Consider the following 17079-nt stretch of genomic DNA (forward strand, 5'->3'; position numbering starts at 1 on the left):
CTTTAATCTTGAATATTAACATGTTTTGGTTTTCTCTTTATCAAATGGTTGATTGAATTGTCCAATCCAATCCAGTCCAAAATGCGGTGATGATAATCTTCCGCGGATAAGCAGAATTCCGGGATTTTAGGATTTTTTCAGAAATTTTCCGCTGTTTTTGCCATGTCAAACATTTTCCGTTAAGTGGTAGTTCAGCTGAAAAATCAGTTTTTGTCTTGTGTCATTTTTTCACACCTCTGCTCATCTTCATGCTTTTTGGTAACACTTCATGATGTTTGTCTAGACACTCTGGTGCTAAATGTGAAAAGTGGCTCAATACCCATGATGGCCTTGGATGAAAAGATGATCGAAAGGGAAGGGGATGGAGCAAATGGGTGTAAACATTATTTTTTAAACTTTTGGACAATGGTTTGAAAGTTGAGAGATTTTTGGGTTGTATTCATAAGCTGCATAACCACTAGGTTTCGGCCACAAAATTATATTGTAGCCTTCTTTATAATCAAAACAAAACAATTTTTTCTGGCCTTATATTTTGGTCAAAAGTTTATCATGATTTGTTGATGCAGTAAGTGATTTGAATAATATTGTAGGCCTTTAAAATATTATGTGGAAAGTACAATTCATTAAATGTTTACAAAAAGTAGATTTATGTCTAATGATAAGAATGGATTTACACTAGTAGTAATATATTAAGTAATATAAAACTATGTTCCTGTTATTATTACATTTTGCTTGGGTTTGATCGATAGACCGAGAAATTTTCCTCCTTTTTGAGAAATTGCTATTATCATCACTGATTAAAGATTTTTATTTATAAGCTGCATAAACACAAGGTTGCAATAATACAGACACTAGCTGAGTTTGTAGTATAAAAACAAATACCTCCTTTTGGCCAAAAGTTTATCATAATTTCTTTATATAATGGGCGGCATTATAGTGCTCTAAAGTGTTTAATTGGAAATGACAATTTGTTAAATTATATTTTTAAAAAGTCAGTTTTGTATCTAAGAAGTTAGTAATTTATTACGTAATATTAAGCAACAATGAAGAGATATTTTACTTTTGAATTAGATTTGGGCTTGACAGATAGATGTTTCTTCCTTTTTGACAAATTGCCATTATCATGACTGAAAACAGTTGCAGCTTCATGTGATGAAGATTGACGCAACTTGGTGTGGTGGTGTGGCATTGAGGTACTATCTATTTATTGGTTTTAAACTGGTCGCATTTTAAATAATTACAGAATATTGTCAGGTTATTGGTTGCTCTGACATTTTCAGGGATGCTGTTTCATGTGCGAATAGTACTATTAATTTGACAATTGTCAGATTGAAAACTGCTGTGTCTCCTCAACCATAGGAATTTCACTTGTTTAATTGATAATTGTTTCATGTGGAAAATTCTCTATTTTTGTTCTGTTTTAAGGGGGTTGGTATTTATCATTTGTGATTTCAACTTGAATTTGTTTGAATGACATTAAATTACTCTCAGTTTTGTTCTTTTGTTGAGGTTGTTCTATTTTTAGTTGCTGAATATGTTTATTGAGCACTTTTTGATATGTACTTGAACCTCGGCGCTGGTAGCTACTAGGTGTGGCTGAAAAATCTTGATGCCTATTGGATATTTCCAATACATCAAAAGGTGCGCAGTTTGTTCCTCCATTTCGTGGCCAAATTTTGCTTAGATGCTATTTCTTGTTTTAAAATGTTCTTAATTTGAAAGAACCCCTATTTCACCATATTGTTTGAAGAAATCACTTAATTAAAATGAATTATTCATCAAACAGAGGGCTGTATTTACTGCAGAGAGATGTGCACCCATAAACATTCATGAAAGGCTGAAACTTATTTATGGTGACTCATGTGTTGGCATTTGAAAAGTTCAAAGGTGGATTAAGAGTTTTTCTTGAGCTGATGCTGCCTCCACCAACATTAACAACCAGGTTCGCAGTGGTCGTTGACAAAACAGCATCGACTGTATCAAAACAATAAAACATTGATGAATTTTTCTGAGTTAACCGCGCATAACACAATCAGACCCTTTGCGACAGTTTGGAATTTCATCGGGAAAAGTTGGATATATCCTGGGTTACGGGAATGTAGGGGCCCATTGGATACCGAGAATGCTCACACAAACACACAATACATTGAAAGGAGCAGTTTTTGTGAAGTCATAGAACACTCCCCTTTACAGTCCCAATTTAACTCCAAGTGAATTTTTCTCAAGAACGATGACTATATTGAAATTTAAATTGATAAACGCAAGGGAAACTAACTAAGCTTTGTTTTGATACCCTTGAACATTTCATATCTTTTATAGTTTTGCAAATATCAGATCATCATCAAGACCCTCCATAATTATTTCATTGTTTGTTAAGGCTCTTTAACTAATGGTGACATAATTTTTTATGCATTTTTGTTTCTTTGTCTGTTTTTTTTTTTTTTTTTTTGTAAATGCTAAATACTAACTCATCTGCCTTTTATAGGTTTTGGCGCACTACAACATTCCCACAGATGTACAGCGATGGATAATTGGGAAGAAGATTCCAGAAGACAGCATGACTCTTGGGAAATGTGGCATCAGTAGACCTGGTCATACTCTTTTCCTGTATATTGTGACAGATCGATTTCCTGGCCCCATCATCAATGATGAATTGGAAACTGGAGGGGAATCATTTAGAGATGGTAGGTTTAATATCTGTTACATACACTATCAAACTTTTTAAAAATGGAAACAGACTGACTTCTCAATCCCTCTCCCTCTCTTCGCTCATGCTAACCAAAATATACAATTAAACATTCACAAAGTATTTTTTATTATATGAATAGAATTATTGCATTATGTGATATGTTATAACGTTTTATAGTTAACATCTTTGTTTTAGAGCTTAAGATAGATTATTTTTTTAAAAACAAAATTCCACACATTCCCCCCCCCCCCCCCCCCCCCCCCCCCCCCCCCCCCCCCCCCCCCTTTTTTTTTTTTTTTGAAAACAGATTGTCGAGATCCTTCTTTAATGTCTCCTACCATAATGAGTGCTACTTTGTCGTTTGAAGAACGTGGGAAGAACTTGGACATGTTGCTCAAGAATTCCAATAATGTTTATGGCAATGGCATGCACAAGCAGATATTTTCAGTATGGTCAAGATATTACTATCAATATCTATTTTTAACACACAGGAATAGTGAACTTCTACCTTTTTAAATAAAAGATTTACAAGCTTTGACCAGAAGTAAGAGACTAATAAGATCGGATACTTGGGTTTTTCTCCATAATGATTTCTGTTACATGTTTGCCAACTGATTATGGTCTTCCTAGTAGGCACATTTTGATTAAGTTTCATTAGAGATAACGATATATTGCCATCCTTTTTGAATATTCATTTTATTATTTTTTTAATCGTAGTTTTCAAACTTAGATATTTTGAAATAAAAGTTATGGCCAAAATGAAAAACAAAAAGTCTTTACATAGGTAATCAGTCTTCAGTTTAGTGGATGAATGCAGAGATACTTTATAGGACTGGGTCTTTCTTTGATTAATTTTGATTAATTAAACATTTTTTAAGAATATGGCAAAAAACAATTTTTATAAATTGATCTCTCTTTCCTTTTATTTTTATCTTTGTTTTTCTTTTTTTCTTTCTGTCTTCTTTTTTTTTAATCAAGCCACCAAGTGAGATAGAGGCAATAGGTCAATATCCAGCGCCACCCATCCCTCCTCGCATCCCTATTCAGGATGATGATGGAGAGCAGGATGTCTATGACCAAACCAAAGTTGAATTAAATCAAAATCCTCTGATGAAAGTTATTCCACCACAGTCATCATTGTTCTCATCTGCTCAGCAGAAAAATGAACCTAGGGTTAGTACATATTTTCCATTGTTTCATAAAAGATGATTTGTAAATGGAAAGATTCGTTTGGAAGATTCACAACTCTTTAATAGAAAGTTGTTAACTTCGGGTAATTTCTATTTGCACAACAACTTGATTGAATTTAATGATAAAAATAAGAAGAGGAAGAAAAAATAAATACATAAAAAGCTGTGTCATATTGTCAAACTATTTTATTTGTGAGGTTTTATTTGGATGCACTTAATGTCGTGTTTTGAGTCAGCTGACATATCCTGATGTGATCTTTGTCCATTCATTACAAGTCATCAGAATAAGTTTGTACATTTTACCTCGGTCCTGGCTATGTTGATATATCTTTCCTCGACTGTATGTCACTACAACAGATTCAATGACCTTGTCCGCCACTTTAATGATAAACAGCTGGCTTATATAATTTCCCTTCCTTTCAAGAACAGGATGGGATGGGCTAACTTAACATTTCATAATGTTTTCCAGAGAAAATAAACTTGACTGCTACTGTTTCTTATGCACCTTTTCAGATTTTTACCTTCTACCAGTGCCTGCTCTCAGAATTTTCAAAATAGATTATGCAAAATGGAGCATATTAGTATTTCTTTGTACTTGTCTTTTTTTGTTCAATGTTTTTTTTAAAAAATGGTATAGAGATTTTTAGGTAATGTCTTGACTGGTGTAGTGGTATCACATCTGACCGATAATCAGGGGGTCTGATGTTTGAAAAGATGAGTTTTTCTTGTATTTTTCTTTTTGCTATGTCTGGCACTGTTTTACACTCACCTTTTCTGATTTTCTATCTTTTGACTGCTATGAGAAAAAGATCGGTATTGATATCACATCTTTTATCAAAGATTCAATGTTTATATAATGGAAAAGGATAGAAGGCTATAGCTTAGCTAGTCGCTAGTTCAGATAAGATTAAGTAATTATCAATATTGATTTTTAAAAAATGAAAGTAGTTGATAGAGGAACAAGTAAAAAAATTAGGAAAAGTCCCATAAGGTATACTTTGCTGTGACACTCGTTTTCTCTCTTGAGTACCTGATTACAGTAGTCGTTCAATATGACAAGGCTTATGGAGCCAGATTATGTCACTGTTTCTATAGTTTCATCAGACTAGCATTTGGATAGGACAGTGGCTGTCACTATATACTTTCTGCCAGATCTAACAGATAAAATTACTCAATCTCTGTTGGGTGGACAGGGAGAGCAGGTGTCAAAATAAATTTCTACCACATGTGGGCATGTTACTAGTCCCTTTGCTTGTGAGGCGAGTGCTCGACAGGACCTCCTACTCTGTTAAAAAAAAAAAAAAAGACGTTTTATACTGAAGGAAATATAACGAATGACTAAGTGATATCAAATTTTATAAAATTAGAAGAGAAGCATGGCTAGTATAATGGATGCTTGTGGTGAAAACATGGGAATACAAACAAATCAAATATGCTGTTTGTATACTTAACGTCAATTTCAGCTGGCCAGTGATTAACTGCCCATAACTTAATAACTGTTGGCCACATTGGCTTTCATATACCATTGAAAAGTTAAGAGAATTCCAGGCATAATACACAAATTGGACTAAGATCTATACATGTTTACCCTTAGAAAGAAAGACTCCATTATAACAAAGAAAGCTTTGGACTAGAATTCTCAGGGCAGAAGATCAAGGGGAAGGCCACGGGGAACGAAGAGTTAAAGAAGCTGATATACAGAGAAATGATAAGACATGGAACGAGAGTTATAAAAAGTTAGTTCAAGATAGAGAGGGATGGAAACTGTTTGCCTGTGGCCTATACCCTGACGAAGGGTGAAAAAGGCAATGATGATGATGAGGGATGAACAGAGCGCAACAGAATGCCCATAGAAACCGACGTTTTTACGATTCAAGCAAATTAAATTTTTCGTTCATTTTGAGCTGTCAATTTTTTGGCTCTTTTTTTTTAGCTTTGATAAAATAATGAAAAACTTTATTAATTTTGTAGATCCTGAGAAATTTATTGTAGAATTTCATTGGCTTTTTGATTTTTATTGGCATTTTAAAATGTGACACTTTGTAATGACGCTATAGGTGGTTGAGTTCTGACCATATATTATATTGATGCTTAGTATACTTTTTAATTCAGATGAGAAGCGAAATAATTACGTGGAACCTAAGTATAAACAGTGATGGTTGGATTGGCCTAAAATCCCTGTTATATCCAAAAGGGGAAAGAGAAAAAACTTATGGCCTAAATCACCATTTTGTATGTGTGTATGTGTGTGTGTATGTGTGTGTGTTTATGTGTTTTAATGTGATACACACTGTCTGCCTGCAGCAAGGCTCATGTTATACTGAAAATGATGCTGTTTGATAGTAAGTAGCTAACACACACACACACACAAACACACACACACACACACATTCATAGTATTCACAAATGGGCTTAGCCGAGCTCTCCTTTGCCTTTAGTTGAAGGCTTTCCTGTATTTTATTTGGAGATATTGAGTGGGTTATGGCCCTTGTGTTTAAACCAATTAAGTTCTTAATAGTCCCCGTTATCGCCGGTAATATTTACTAAAGGCAAAGATGGAGAGAATAAAATGAGGATTTAAAAACGTCCTGTTATAACCGGGTCTTTGCCATATTCGGACCTGTTATACATGGGTTCCACTGTATATATGAAGTCTCAAGAAATGTCATGATCATTGTCATTGAAGCATCACATATCCTTATATCTTCATTCATCATGCAACATGCTTCTGTAACATTAATGATTATTGTCTGTTAAAAACTTTTTTTCTATCATTAGAAAAATCATCCTGGTCCACCTGGGTGGGAATGTCCACTGTGCACCTTTTTCAATCTTCCGACACGACCTGGTTGTGAAATGTGTTCTACAGACCGGCCAGAAGACTATGATGTGCCAGAAGGTTATGAGATGACAGACATAGAGGTGGCCATGTTGGTACATCAGGATGAACTGGAGAGGTTGACCAGACAGGTGAGTGAAGGATGGTTGATGACAGTGTCACAGTAATCTTGGAATTTGCTCATCATTAGTTCCAGATTTTGAAACATGTCTGGTTGCAAGTACCTTATGACCTTACCAATAATTTAAAGAACAAAAACAAAACAAAACATATTTAATTTTATATCTCTAGTCAATTTGACCATGCCAACCCCAGATTAAACAGATTTTCCAACATCCTTAAAGGAAAAAGACCCTATGTTGTGAAATTAAGAATATGGGCATGGGAAATCAGAATCATTAATATCATGTCTATAGTTTGGCTCTAGTGTGGTCTCAAATGTGTCTGTGTTTTCATTTTTAGTTTTTGGTTGGCAGGGCATTTTAGTCGCTTATTTTTAAAAGGAAAAACATGTGTTTATATTTATTGAGTGTGTGTGTTAACTGATTGTGTCAGTCATGTGATCAATGACTGATTAAAGGACACATTTATTTAATACTGGTATCTCAGTATTGTGGCTCATTGCTCTCGTAGGGTTCTGTAATTTGTGACTCGCAGCCTCAAACCAGTATTATATTCGAGCAATGCAGAGTCAATTTTTTTAAAATGTCAAAGCATAGATGATAAACAATGTGGAATTTTAGTTTCTGTCACTTTAAGATATAGTTTCCATTGTCCTCATTAAATCATACATAGTTAATCCAAGTTTCATACTTGTGATTGTAAATTAATTCACTTTTAAAAATAAATAAACACTAGAAATTCTCTTCATTCATCCCCAATGGGAAATTCCTCTTTAGGGTCTATTCCAAAGGAAGACTGGAATAACCCAGGTATCAGCCGCAGTGCAGCACCACAAAGTGAGCTAATGAGAGGTGACTTGCTCATTGCCACAAATTACAGTGGGTAGTTGAACTTGGTACTTTTCAGGTACAAAGCAAAGATCATACTGCTGAACCACGATGCCCCATTAATCATCTTAACCAACTGGACATAATACCATTTAGAGGCAATGGGTCATGTTTAATAATTTTTTCCCCACTTGTTGGATGTTGTTGCCATTTTGGAATATTGTTTCCATCTGGGTTGTCTTCATTAAAGTTTTGACTGTTGGACGCAACTAGAGGCTCAATCTCTTCCAAACACACTCCCCTTATTTACTCTTTCAAATGCTGTTTGTATTGTGTTGTGTTCTATCTTTGTTTTGTGAATCGATCAAAAATGCATTTTATATAACCTCAGAGTCAATGGTCCTGTTCATTCAATGAATTAGATTTTGTCTTTACTTTACAATCTAAATGATTGAAACCCTCAGGATAAACACGATCATGGTTTCTATTCCATATAACTTCATGTTAAAAATTAGTTAAAAGTAGAAAGAGAGGGCATTGCAACAAATCAATACATTGATACAATTGCTGGCTTGGCTAGAACATTTTTGATATTGAGAAAAGATCATTAAACTTGGCTTTAACACAGCTATTTACAGTTCTATCTTCATGGCTGCTGCTCTCTTGTCAATTTCTCAAATTCAAAGACTCTTGAATAATTCATTTCCTTCAACAATTACTGTTCTGGCTCTTTTGTTAGTCAGAATTCAACCGTTTCTCCTTTGCCTTCTTTTGTTTCTCCAGCCTCTGCCAGAAGAGAATCCTTCTCATCAGTTATCTGGATCACAGGCAGGTGGCAGTCGTGTCCACCCTCAGGAATGTGTTGCTGTATCTGGCCTCAATGTCAATCCCCATCAGTCTATGTATCAGATGTTTCTGAAGAAAAAATCTTATCCAAAAGTGTCTCAAGTGTCCTCATCTTCTCTTGGCGATGATGACAACCAAAACTATCCATTTTTAAGAGACCGTTATTCTTCTTTAGATGATAAAGACAATGATGATGATGACATTGATGATCGTGATAATAGGATAGAATGAAAAAGGGATTAATAGTATGGATAAAGCACAGACATTATTTTTTTCTTAGAATTTCATATTCTGTGCCACTTCTCAATACATATTGTGATTGATTTTTACAATGGTGTTTTCCATGGATTCTGAGAGTTTCTACGATCATTTGCACATTTGGAATATTTTCTAATTTCTCTAAATACCATGAGCACAAGAAATGTCGACGGTCTAAAGTAGCGTTTTAACAAATCCGTTGATCGAAGCTCTGGTTTCTACATCAGCGCTTTGTGCCCAGTGTTTTCACGACGATCAATCCTCCAATGTCACTTCCGAGGTTTGATCAACGGGTTTGGAGATAAAGGAGAGATGCTACTTATTTGCTATTCTCTGATATAAATACTTTTCTTAATACTTTGTATTGAATTGTATGAGTTGTCAGTGTCATTATTATTATTATTATTATTGTTATTATTATTATTATTATTATTATTATTATTATTATTATTATTATTATTATTATTATTATTATTATTATTATTATTATATTATCATATCATCATCATCATCATCATCATCATCATCATCATCATCATCATCATCATCATCATCATCATTATTATTATTGTTATTATTATTATTATTATATTTTTGGTATCATTATTATTATGACCATCATTTTTATTATCATCGTCATGGTCATACGGATGATTATAATAATAATAATAATAATAATAATAATAATAATGATAAATAAACAAAATTTTACTAATCTTGGTATCAGGTCATGGGTTTAAAATATTATTTATTGGCTTGGTGTCCGTGCTCAAGGTGTAGGGTTGTGAAAGATCAAAGTGACATTTTTTTATTTTAACAAATTTTATAGATTGAGATCAACTTGTTAGCATTGAACATTATAGCAATAATTACTTTTGACCGAAGACAGAGTTTCAGCAAAATTGAATAATGTCCATCATCAGTCTTTTGTTACCATAAGAACTAGGCCTTGTTGCTTGGAATCAAATATTTTTTTGTGTTTTCTTTTTCTTTTCATTTTTTTAATTGGTTAATATTTAATTAATTTTTTCCATTTCAATTTATGATTTATTCATTATTTTTATTAATTAAAAAAAAAGTATAACTTTGAGGGCATTTTTTTTGCTTAAAATTCTCAATCTTCGTTATCAATATGCAATAGATATTTCATTATATTTAACATGAATAAACATCTAATGTAGACCAAGTTAGTTACAAATCAAGTGCAATGATATTTGTAAGAATCCAATCAGTGTTACAAATTGTCGTAAAATCCATGTACATCTTTAGGCAAAGTTGGTTTTATCTGTTGGAAGTGGTATTTCTCTGTAGAGATATTCCCCTCACTGGCGTAAAGCTGTGTTGGGTGGTCATGAGAAGTTGCTATTCCATCACTCTTTGATCGGGAGAGCAGTTTCCAATTGTCAGGGTGGTTCAGTTTAAACAGTATATTTTGATCTGGTTCATAATGAAGGGCTCTTAGGTCAGTAACAGTTGGGTCTCCTACCATCTTTCTTGGTCTGATTGACGTTAAGGGTGTTACTTCATCAAATGACAGGAAGAAGTCATATTTATGGAGTCTTGTCTTCTTTCTTGCAAGAGTTTTAACAATTGTAATGTAGTCAGATGGAGTGAAAATGTCACAAGGTCTGCCATTTTTTGTCAACTATCTTTCAATCGCTGCATGTATGGAGACACACTCCATCTGAGTATGCCCTTTCTCTAAATGATTTTGTTTGACTCTGACACCTTACTTCCTTGCAACAAGCTCAACATTTTTGACATTGTCTTGTTCCTATTTTGATTGTTGCATCCATCACTGTAGATTATTATTTTTTTTGTAAATACCAGTTGTTAATTTTGTGCATAAGTAGTTGTAGAGACAACTACAAAACTCGTTAGCGGTCAGACCTCCCACTACTTCATGCCAAACATAGTAATCCACTTCAGAACTTCCCGTATCAAATATTGTGAATTGTAAAGTGTCAACTTAGTCCTGTAGTAAAGAGCAGTGGCTTGAATCGATGGAGATAATAAAACAGCCTGTAGATCCATTGGGATCAATAAAGTATCTGTTGCTCATTGAGCTTTATCCTTTTCCTTTTCTTTCCGAGCTGTCTCCCATTTTTCGCGATGAGAATTCCATGCCATTTTATCAAGGTTTCCTCTTTCATGTTTAATTCATTCATTGCATTTGTCTTTTCTTGGCAATAAAGCCATGTTATTTTTTTCAAAAAGCTGCGTAGAAAGGTCAATCCCAATAGCTGTGATGGATGCCATCCTTGGAACATTTATCTTTATACGTTTTGTAGTGTCTGTATAAGACCTAAACATGCGTTCTAATACAATTTATTGGTCAATTTCCGGCAATAGTGGGAAGGCATAGTGTTGATTTTTTTCAAAAACTGATCAACACAATCACAATGTGTTTTCTGTAACAAACTCCTATCATAGTATCGGGATCGCTGTTTTACGTGGGTTAATATTGCATCTTTCAGGCACCAGCTCCAAACTGTCCAGTCAATGAGAGTGTGTTCAAACACATTTCCTCACTCCATTTAGTTTGAAAAAATATTTTAAAACTGATCTTTTATTTGCAGAATTTCCGCAAGTCTTGTTACCGCTTTTTTAGCATCTTCGTTTAAATTGTCCAGTGCACTTAAACTGTCAAAAGCGCCAATAGCCGCAGTGATACCCTTCATCATTCCCTCTTGAACTTTGACTAAATGTGTGTCTCGAACTCTAGTGGGATTAGACACCATCTTAGTAATTTCTTCATTGCATTCTATCGCTCTAAGTCTAGAACAATTCTGCGGGACTTCATATTTAGCATATAGCCGGTCTTTGGTGCTATTATCTATTCCCTTCTCTAAAATATTAGAAATTCCAACTGCAATGTCATCGTTGATTATGGGCCTTGATGGCACAACTGTGCCTGACATGTCCTTAAAGTATGCGATGCTACAATTATCACTAGCAACGTCTTGGTCATGTCTATTTATATCCGCCTGGGAAGTCCCAGCCACATGAGTCATCATTTCATGATCGTTACCTGGAAAATCACAGGTTTCATTATCTTGTTGAGTTTCACTTTCGTGATAGTTATCATACGCCGTTTTCAATTCGGCAACTACGGGAATAATTTTAGGCAACTCCGCTAATTGTTCTCTAATCATTGATAATTCACTGTTTTCGCATTTGTTCCCTTTCGACTCTTCGCAATTAGCAAGAGTATTAGTGTGGCTCGTATTCGCCTTTCTTTCCTCTTCGCAATTAGCGAGGGAACTAGTACGACTCATCTTAGCACAATTAGTGCGTGAGAGAGAAGTCATAGCCGATGATTGTCCTGTAGACTGCGATGTTGTATCACCATTAGTGTTCAACGCTTCATTTTTTGACTCAACTTTTCTTTTCCCTTTAGAACATGATTTAGGACCTTTCTTTGTAAAGTCATCATGGTTTATTTCTGCGACATTTTTCTCCGATCTCTCACTAAGAGACAGGAGTGATTTCACGGCGTCTGCCATTGTTTATAACGAACTCAGCCTAGTCTAGCTAAAACAAGCAAACACCGGTAAAGAGGGATGAAGAGTCCAATACAACACAAATAATTCTAAATTCTCCACAATAACACAGTCACAGTTGATTTAATAATGATATAATCCAGTAAATTGTTCGGAAGAACTCGATGAAATTGGATAATTAATCCGATGAAATGAAAGTCGTTGTTGATCATTGGGTGTACCGGTAAAGAGTGAGGAATCATGGGTGACCGGTCTTCTTCGGTGAAGGAATATGCATGTCACCTTAAGGTAAGCCTCATTTAATTTTTAAATTTTCTGACGAGCGGATATCGACAAGTGTCTTGATAAAGATGCGCTTTTCTCCCCAAGTATGTAATTCATTCGAAAAGAAATTAAAAATATGCTGTCTGTCTTCCTCTGTTACTTCGATACACTTGGTTCCTTTTCCTTTGCAACAACACCTTTCTTTCAATATTTTCTCTTCCTTTTCAACATATTCATAATTCTTTGATGAATCGTATTTTCTTCCAACATAACATTTTCCGGTTTGTTGTTTGTCACCAGTTTTGTTACATTTAACACTTTACTATCACACCAATAAACCCAGTAGTTTCCCCTGCTGGCACAACCATTTTGGTCTGCCTTGTCAAAATTTCAGTACATGCACTAAAATGCCTATATCTCAATGACTATGGCATAGAATTGCTTCAAATTTTCAGACAACACACTTAAATAAATAAGAAATGCATTGGCGTAGTTGCGGGCAATTATTAATGATTAAAAATTTTTTTTTAAATTATCAAATGTTAAATTTTACATTTTTTTTTACAAAAAAGTGGTTCTTTTTCAAATTATTGTTTATTAAATATTACTTTAAAACTCAAAAAAATCAGATTGAAATGAATGAATCAATAACTTAACATTGCAAAAATAACAGTGTTTCTTGTCATGTGGGTCCATATTCGATTGTGATTTTGTTTTGATTACATGTTTTAGTACCAATTCTGGTCTGCCTTTTCAACATTTTAGTGCATGTACTAAAATGGCCATATCTCAATGACTATGGCATGGAATTGCTTCAAATTTTCAGAAAATACACTGAAATGACTGACAAACACATTGATATAGTTTATAGCTATTATTCAACATTGTTAGATTTTTTAAAAAAAATTAAAATTAAAAAAAATTGTTTGAAATTTAAAAAAAAAAGGTTTTCTGTTATTGACAAATAATCATTACCTATAATCCCCATAAAACAGATTGCAATGGATGAATAAATAATTCAACATTGCAAATAAACAGTTCTTGTTGTTATGTAGCTCCAAATCTGATGGTTTGTTTTTATTTCATGATAATCCGAAAAATCAAAGAATTCACTGCTACTTCAAAATAAAATGAATTTTCTGCTACCTACTCCAAAATAAAATGAATTTTCTCCTACTCCAAAATAAATTGAATTTGCTGCTACTCCAAAAAAATAAAAGAATTTGCTGCTACTCCATATATAGTGTGGAAATTAATTATAATTGAAACATTCACAATCACAAATTTCCAAGAGCCGCTCTGGCTTTTTGATAATCATCTTCCGTGTGATACAGGCGGAAGCACGGTTCCACGCAGAGTGGTGCATTGCATGGTGCACAGTAGTAACTTGTTTGCCTCCTTATCATGTGCTTGCAAACAATAAATCTTGGACGCTCCTTTGTTGTATACTTTCGAGGAAAATGATCAAATTGTGAAACCACCAAACGAGGATGTGCAGCATTGGGCCGCGACTTCTTCTTGTGGTGACGGATCGCTACATTCGGCTTCACAAGCTGATCAATAAGCTCCTTCCTGAAGTCTTTGACGGCAAGAACTTTTCCATTTCCCTTTCGTTGCATATGTTGTTTGTAGCTGATGTGTGCATTGACGAGGGCGACTTCCTTGACGTAATGGTACAAGGCAAGGTACCATTTGTAATTTCTGTGAGGGTAGTAGTAATTGATCATGAGCTGGTCGAAGTGGTCGACACCACCCATGTATTTGTTGTATCTTTCAACAATCATCGGTTTATGGCCAGAACGATATCCTGTTGTGGTGTTCTTCGCCCGCACACGTTTTTCCACAGTGTCGTTCCCGTGAACTGTGCTGAGCAGGTTACATCGCTTGGTGTCATGCCACGTTAGACAGACAAGATTGTCGCTGCGGTAGAATTTTGGGGGATCTGATTTCTTCAGACGTAAATTTTTCTTTTTGAGTGCAGGGGGGAAGCCTTTCCTGTCCTCTCGAACTGTCCCAACAGCACCAGTTTTTTGAAGTTCAAGTGCCTTGAACAGGGTTGTGGATGAGTAGTAACTGTCCATGTAAATGACATGGTTGAAATTTAAGTATGACTCCAGAAGATCTTTCACTACATGGTCAACAAATGTATCTGGCCCAGTAAAATTGAAATAGTTTTTTCCTGTATACACACAGAATTTTAAGCAAAAAAAGGTAGCTGCATCACATAAGGTGAACAACTTGAACCCCCTTTTCGTCGGTTTGTCTGGCATGTACTGCTGAAAATGAATCCTTCCTTTGAACGGGGCCATCGACTCGTCCACAGATAAATGTTGACTAGGGTAGAAATTTGTCCCATATGTACTTTGTGTCAAATCTAGCAGAGGTTGAATTTTATAAAGAGGCATGTAGCCAACCTGACCCCTAGGAATTCGTCCAGTGTTGTCCCTGAAATGGAAAAATGCTTGAAGCATCTTATAATTGTAATATGGCATAACATCAGAGAAGCAGTTGCCCAAGAGCCAATACTTCTGCCAATGGTCGCTGATGGAAGTCTTGGGATCAATGCCCATGGCTATCTGCAATCCAATGAAAGCACACACTTGCACATCACTGACTGGTGTCCACCTCTTCTTGTAAAAATTGCTATCGGGAGAGGAGCAAGGGATTGGGCAGCATAACGGTTTGTCTCAGTGACGAGTAAATTTATCACTTCATCAGGGAAATATAAGTTGAAGAAGTCCATTGGTGTTGGTTCATTGAGATCAACCAACAATCCAGAGCGCTTCGTGAAAGGACCTAAACACGTCGATCGATGACTCTCACCTTCGTCAAAACGCTCCCAGTCTATATTATTAGATGTTTGATGCTGAGGAAGGGTCTGTCCTGATGCCACGCCCCTTTGTCCACCTCTATCAACTGTGTCTCTGGTCGGTTCATGATCAGAATCGTCTCCACTATCACTATCAACATCGAGAGGTCGCGTAACAGTGAATTCAGGATCGTCTGTTGGGAAACTAGCCCATGAATTGACACTTTCTTCCGAGTCAGAGTCATAACGAAACTCCTGGTTATCATCTACTACTTAGCTAGTCGAGGCATTACCTTCTGCAGCCATGGCAACGTGAAAAAAGTGTCTAAAATCGTCAAAAATCGTGTTAGAATCGTGTTTTTTTCTCGATCAGTTGAAGAATGGAAACTGACGCTATCGGAAAAACGAAAGTAGGAAGTGCGCAGGCGCAGGAAGAATAACTCTGCTGGCTTTTATCAAACCTTTCCGTAACCAAGGGACGCTGTCGCAATAATGCGTCCAGTGACGACTAGCGAGTTATTTCCGGGTCGCATTATTGCGACGTGTGATAGTAAAGTGTTAATTAGCCGATCAGTTGTGTTTACTATTTGGTCATCTGTCGTATCCAAGTGATTCATGTTTGAAATGTGCCGTAGTATCTCCATAACTATTTCATTGTTGGGTCTATTTGAAGGAGTGACATCGCTCTCTGTGTTCAATAGAATATTGATGGTGTCGTGTACTGAGAAGGTTGATATCATTTCTGAGTCTTGGATTGTTTGATCTGAGAAATAGATATGTAACTTTGACAATATGAAACCTTTGAAATGATTATTATATTCAGTTTATTACATATTTATCTTCTAGCATATGTATGCATTTCTGCTTGTATTCTTTATGCACTTTTAATGCAATGCACAAATACTTATTATCAAATCTTTAAAACCAGTTACCAGGAAGGGAAAAGATGTGTGCAGTTAAGATTAAAATACTTGAAATAGCTAGAACAAATTGTCTCACAAGCATAAAACAAAACAAACAAAAAAGGATGAGTTACTTTGACTTATGCCTCTTGGTTCCTGGTGAAGTATATGGCCTCAACAGCACTCTTCCACCTTCTTCTGTCCTTGGCACAGAACTTAGCTTCACTCAAGGTAAGATTGGAAACGCACACATCTTGGTGAAGGCTTCTCCTCCAAGTCTGTTTTGGACAACTCTGTTTCCTCTTGCCCTGTGGGTTCCATTTGAGAGCCTGCTTGGTTATATTACAAGGCTATTTCCGCAGGGTATGGCCAACCCATCGCCACATTCTGCATCTGACCTGGACATGCATTTGCTCTTAGTTTGTTCTCGTCCAAAGGTCAGCATTTGGCACTTTGTCAAACCATTTCAACTTGAGGATTTGTATAAGACAGCGATTGACAAAAGTTGGTATCTTGGCTGATGTAGTCAAGGTTGTTCACCAAGTCTCTGACCCATAGAGCAGGACTAATTTAACATTGGTGTTAAATATTTTAAGCTGGAAGCTTTCCATATTGGTCTCAATATTGGAAAGGCCTGGTGTGCTTTCTTGATTCTAGCAATGCCTTCATCAGTTCCATTCAACTTACTGATTTTGCTGCCAAGGTATGTAAATTTCCCTGACATCTTCTATTGCTGTACCAGAGATGGTGATTAGTGATTCTTGTTTGGCAGTTATGCGCAGTAGTTTTGTCTTCTCTTCACTAATCTTGAGACCAACTGGCTGAGCTG

General features: G+C 35.5%; 1 protein-coding gene across 11 annotated transcripts in view; it reads left to right on the forward strand.

Moving 5' to 3' along the window:
* LOC144977128 (ranBP-type and C3HC4-type zinc finger-containing protein 1-like) overlaps positions 1-17079 on the forward strand; it is a 53931-nt gene that overhangs the window by 20287 nt on the left and 16565 nt on the right. For 6 of the 11 annotated variants that reach the window (XM_078921958.1, XM_078921956.1, XM_078921955.1 and 3 more), the window contains exons 4-7: positions 2486-2684; positions 2997-3136; positions 3668-3862; positions 6658-6849. In XM_078921958.1, the coding sequence (XP_078778084.1) occupies positions 2486-2684; positions 2997-3136; positions 3668-3862; positions 6658-6849 (726 nt within the window). The remainder of the gene's footprint in view (positions 1-2485; positions 2685-2996; positions 3137-3667; positions 3863-6657; positions 6850-17079) is intronic. The other 5 variants (XM_078921962.1, XM_078921966.1, XM_078921963.1 and 2 more) reach the window with 1 other exon arrangement.

This window comes from Berghia stephanieae, chromosome 7 (assembly GCF_034508935.2).
Source record: "Berghia stephanieae isolate SIO BIC M18660-M18661 chromosome 7, UCSD_Bste_1.3, whole genome shotgun sequence".
NCBI classification, from domain to species: Eukaryota; Metazoa; Mollusca; class Gastropoda; order Nudibranchia; family Aeolidiidae; genus Berghia; species Berghia stephanieae.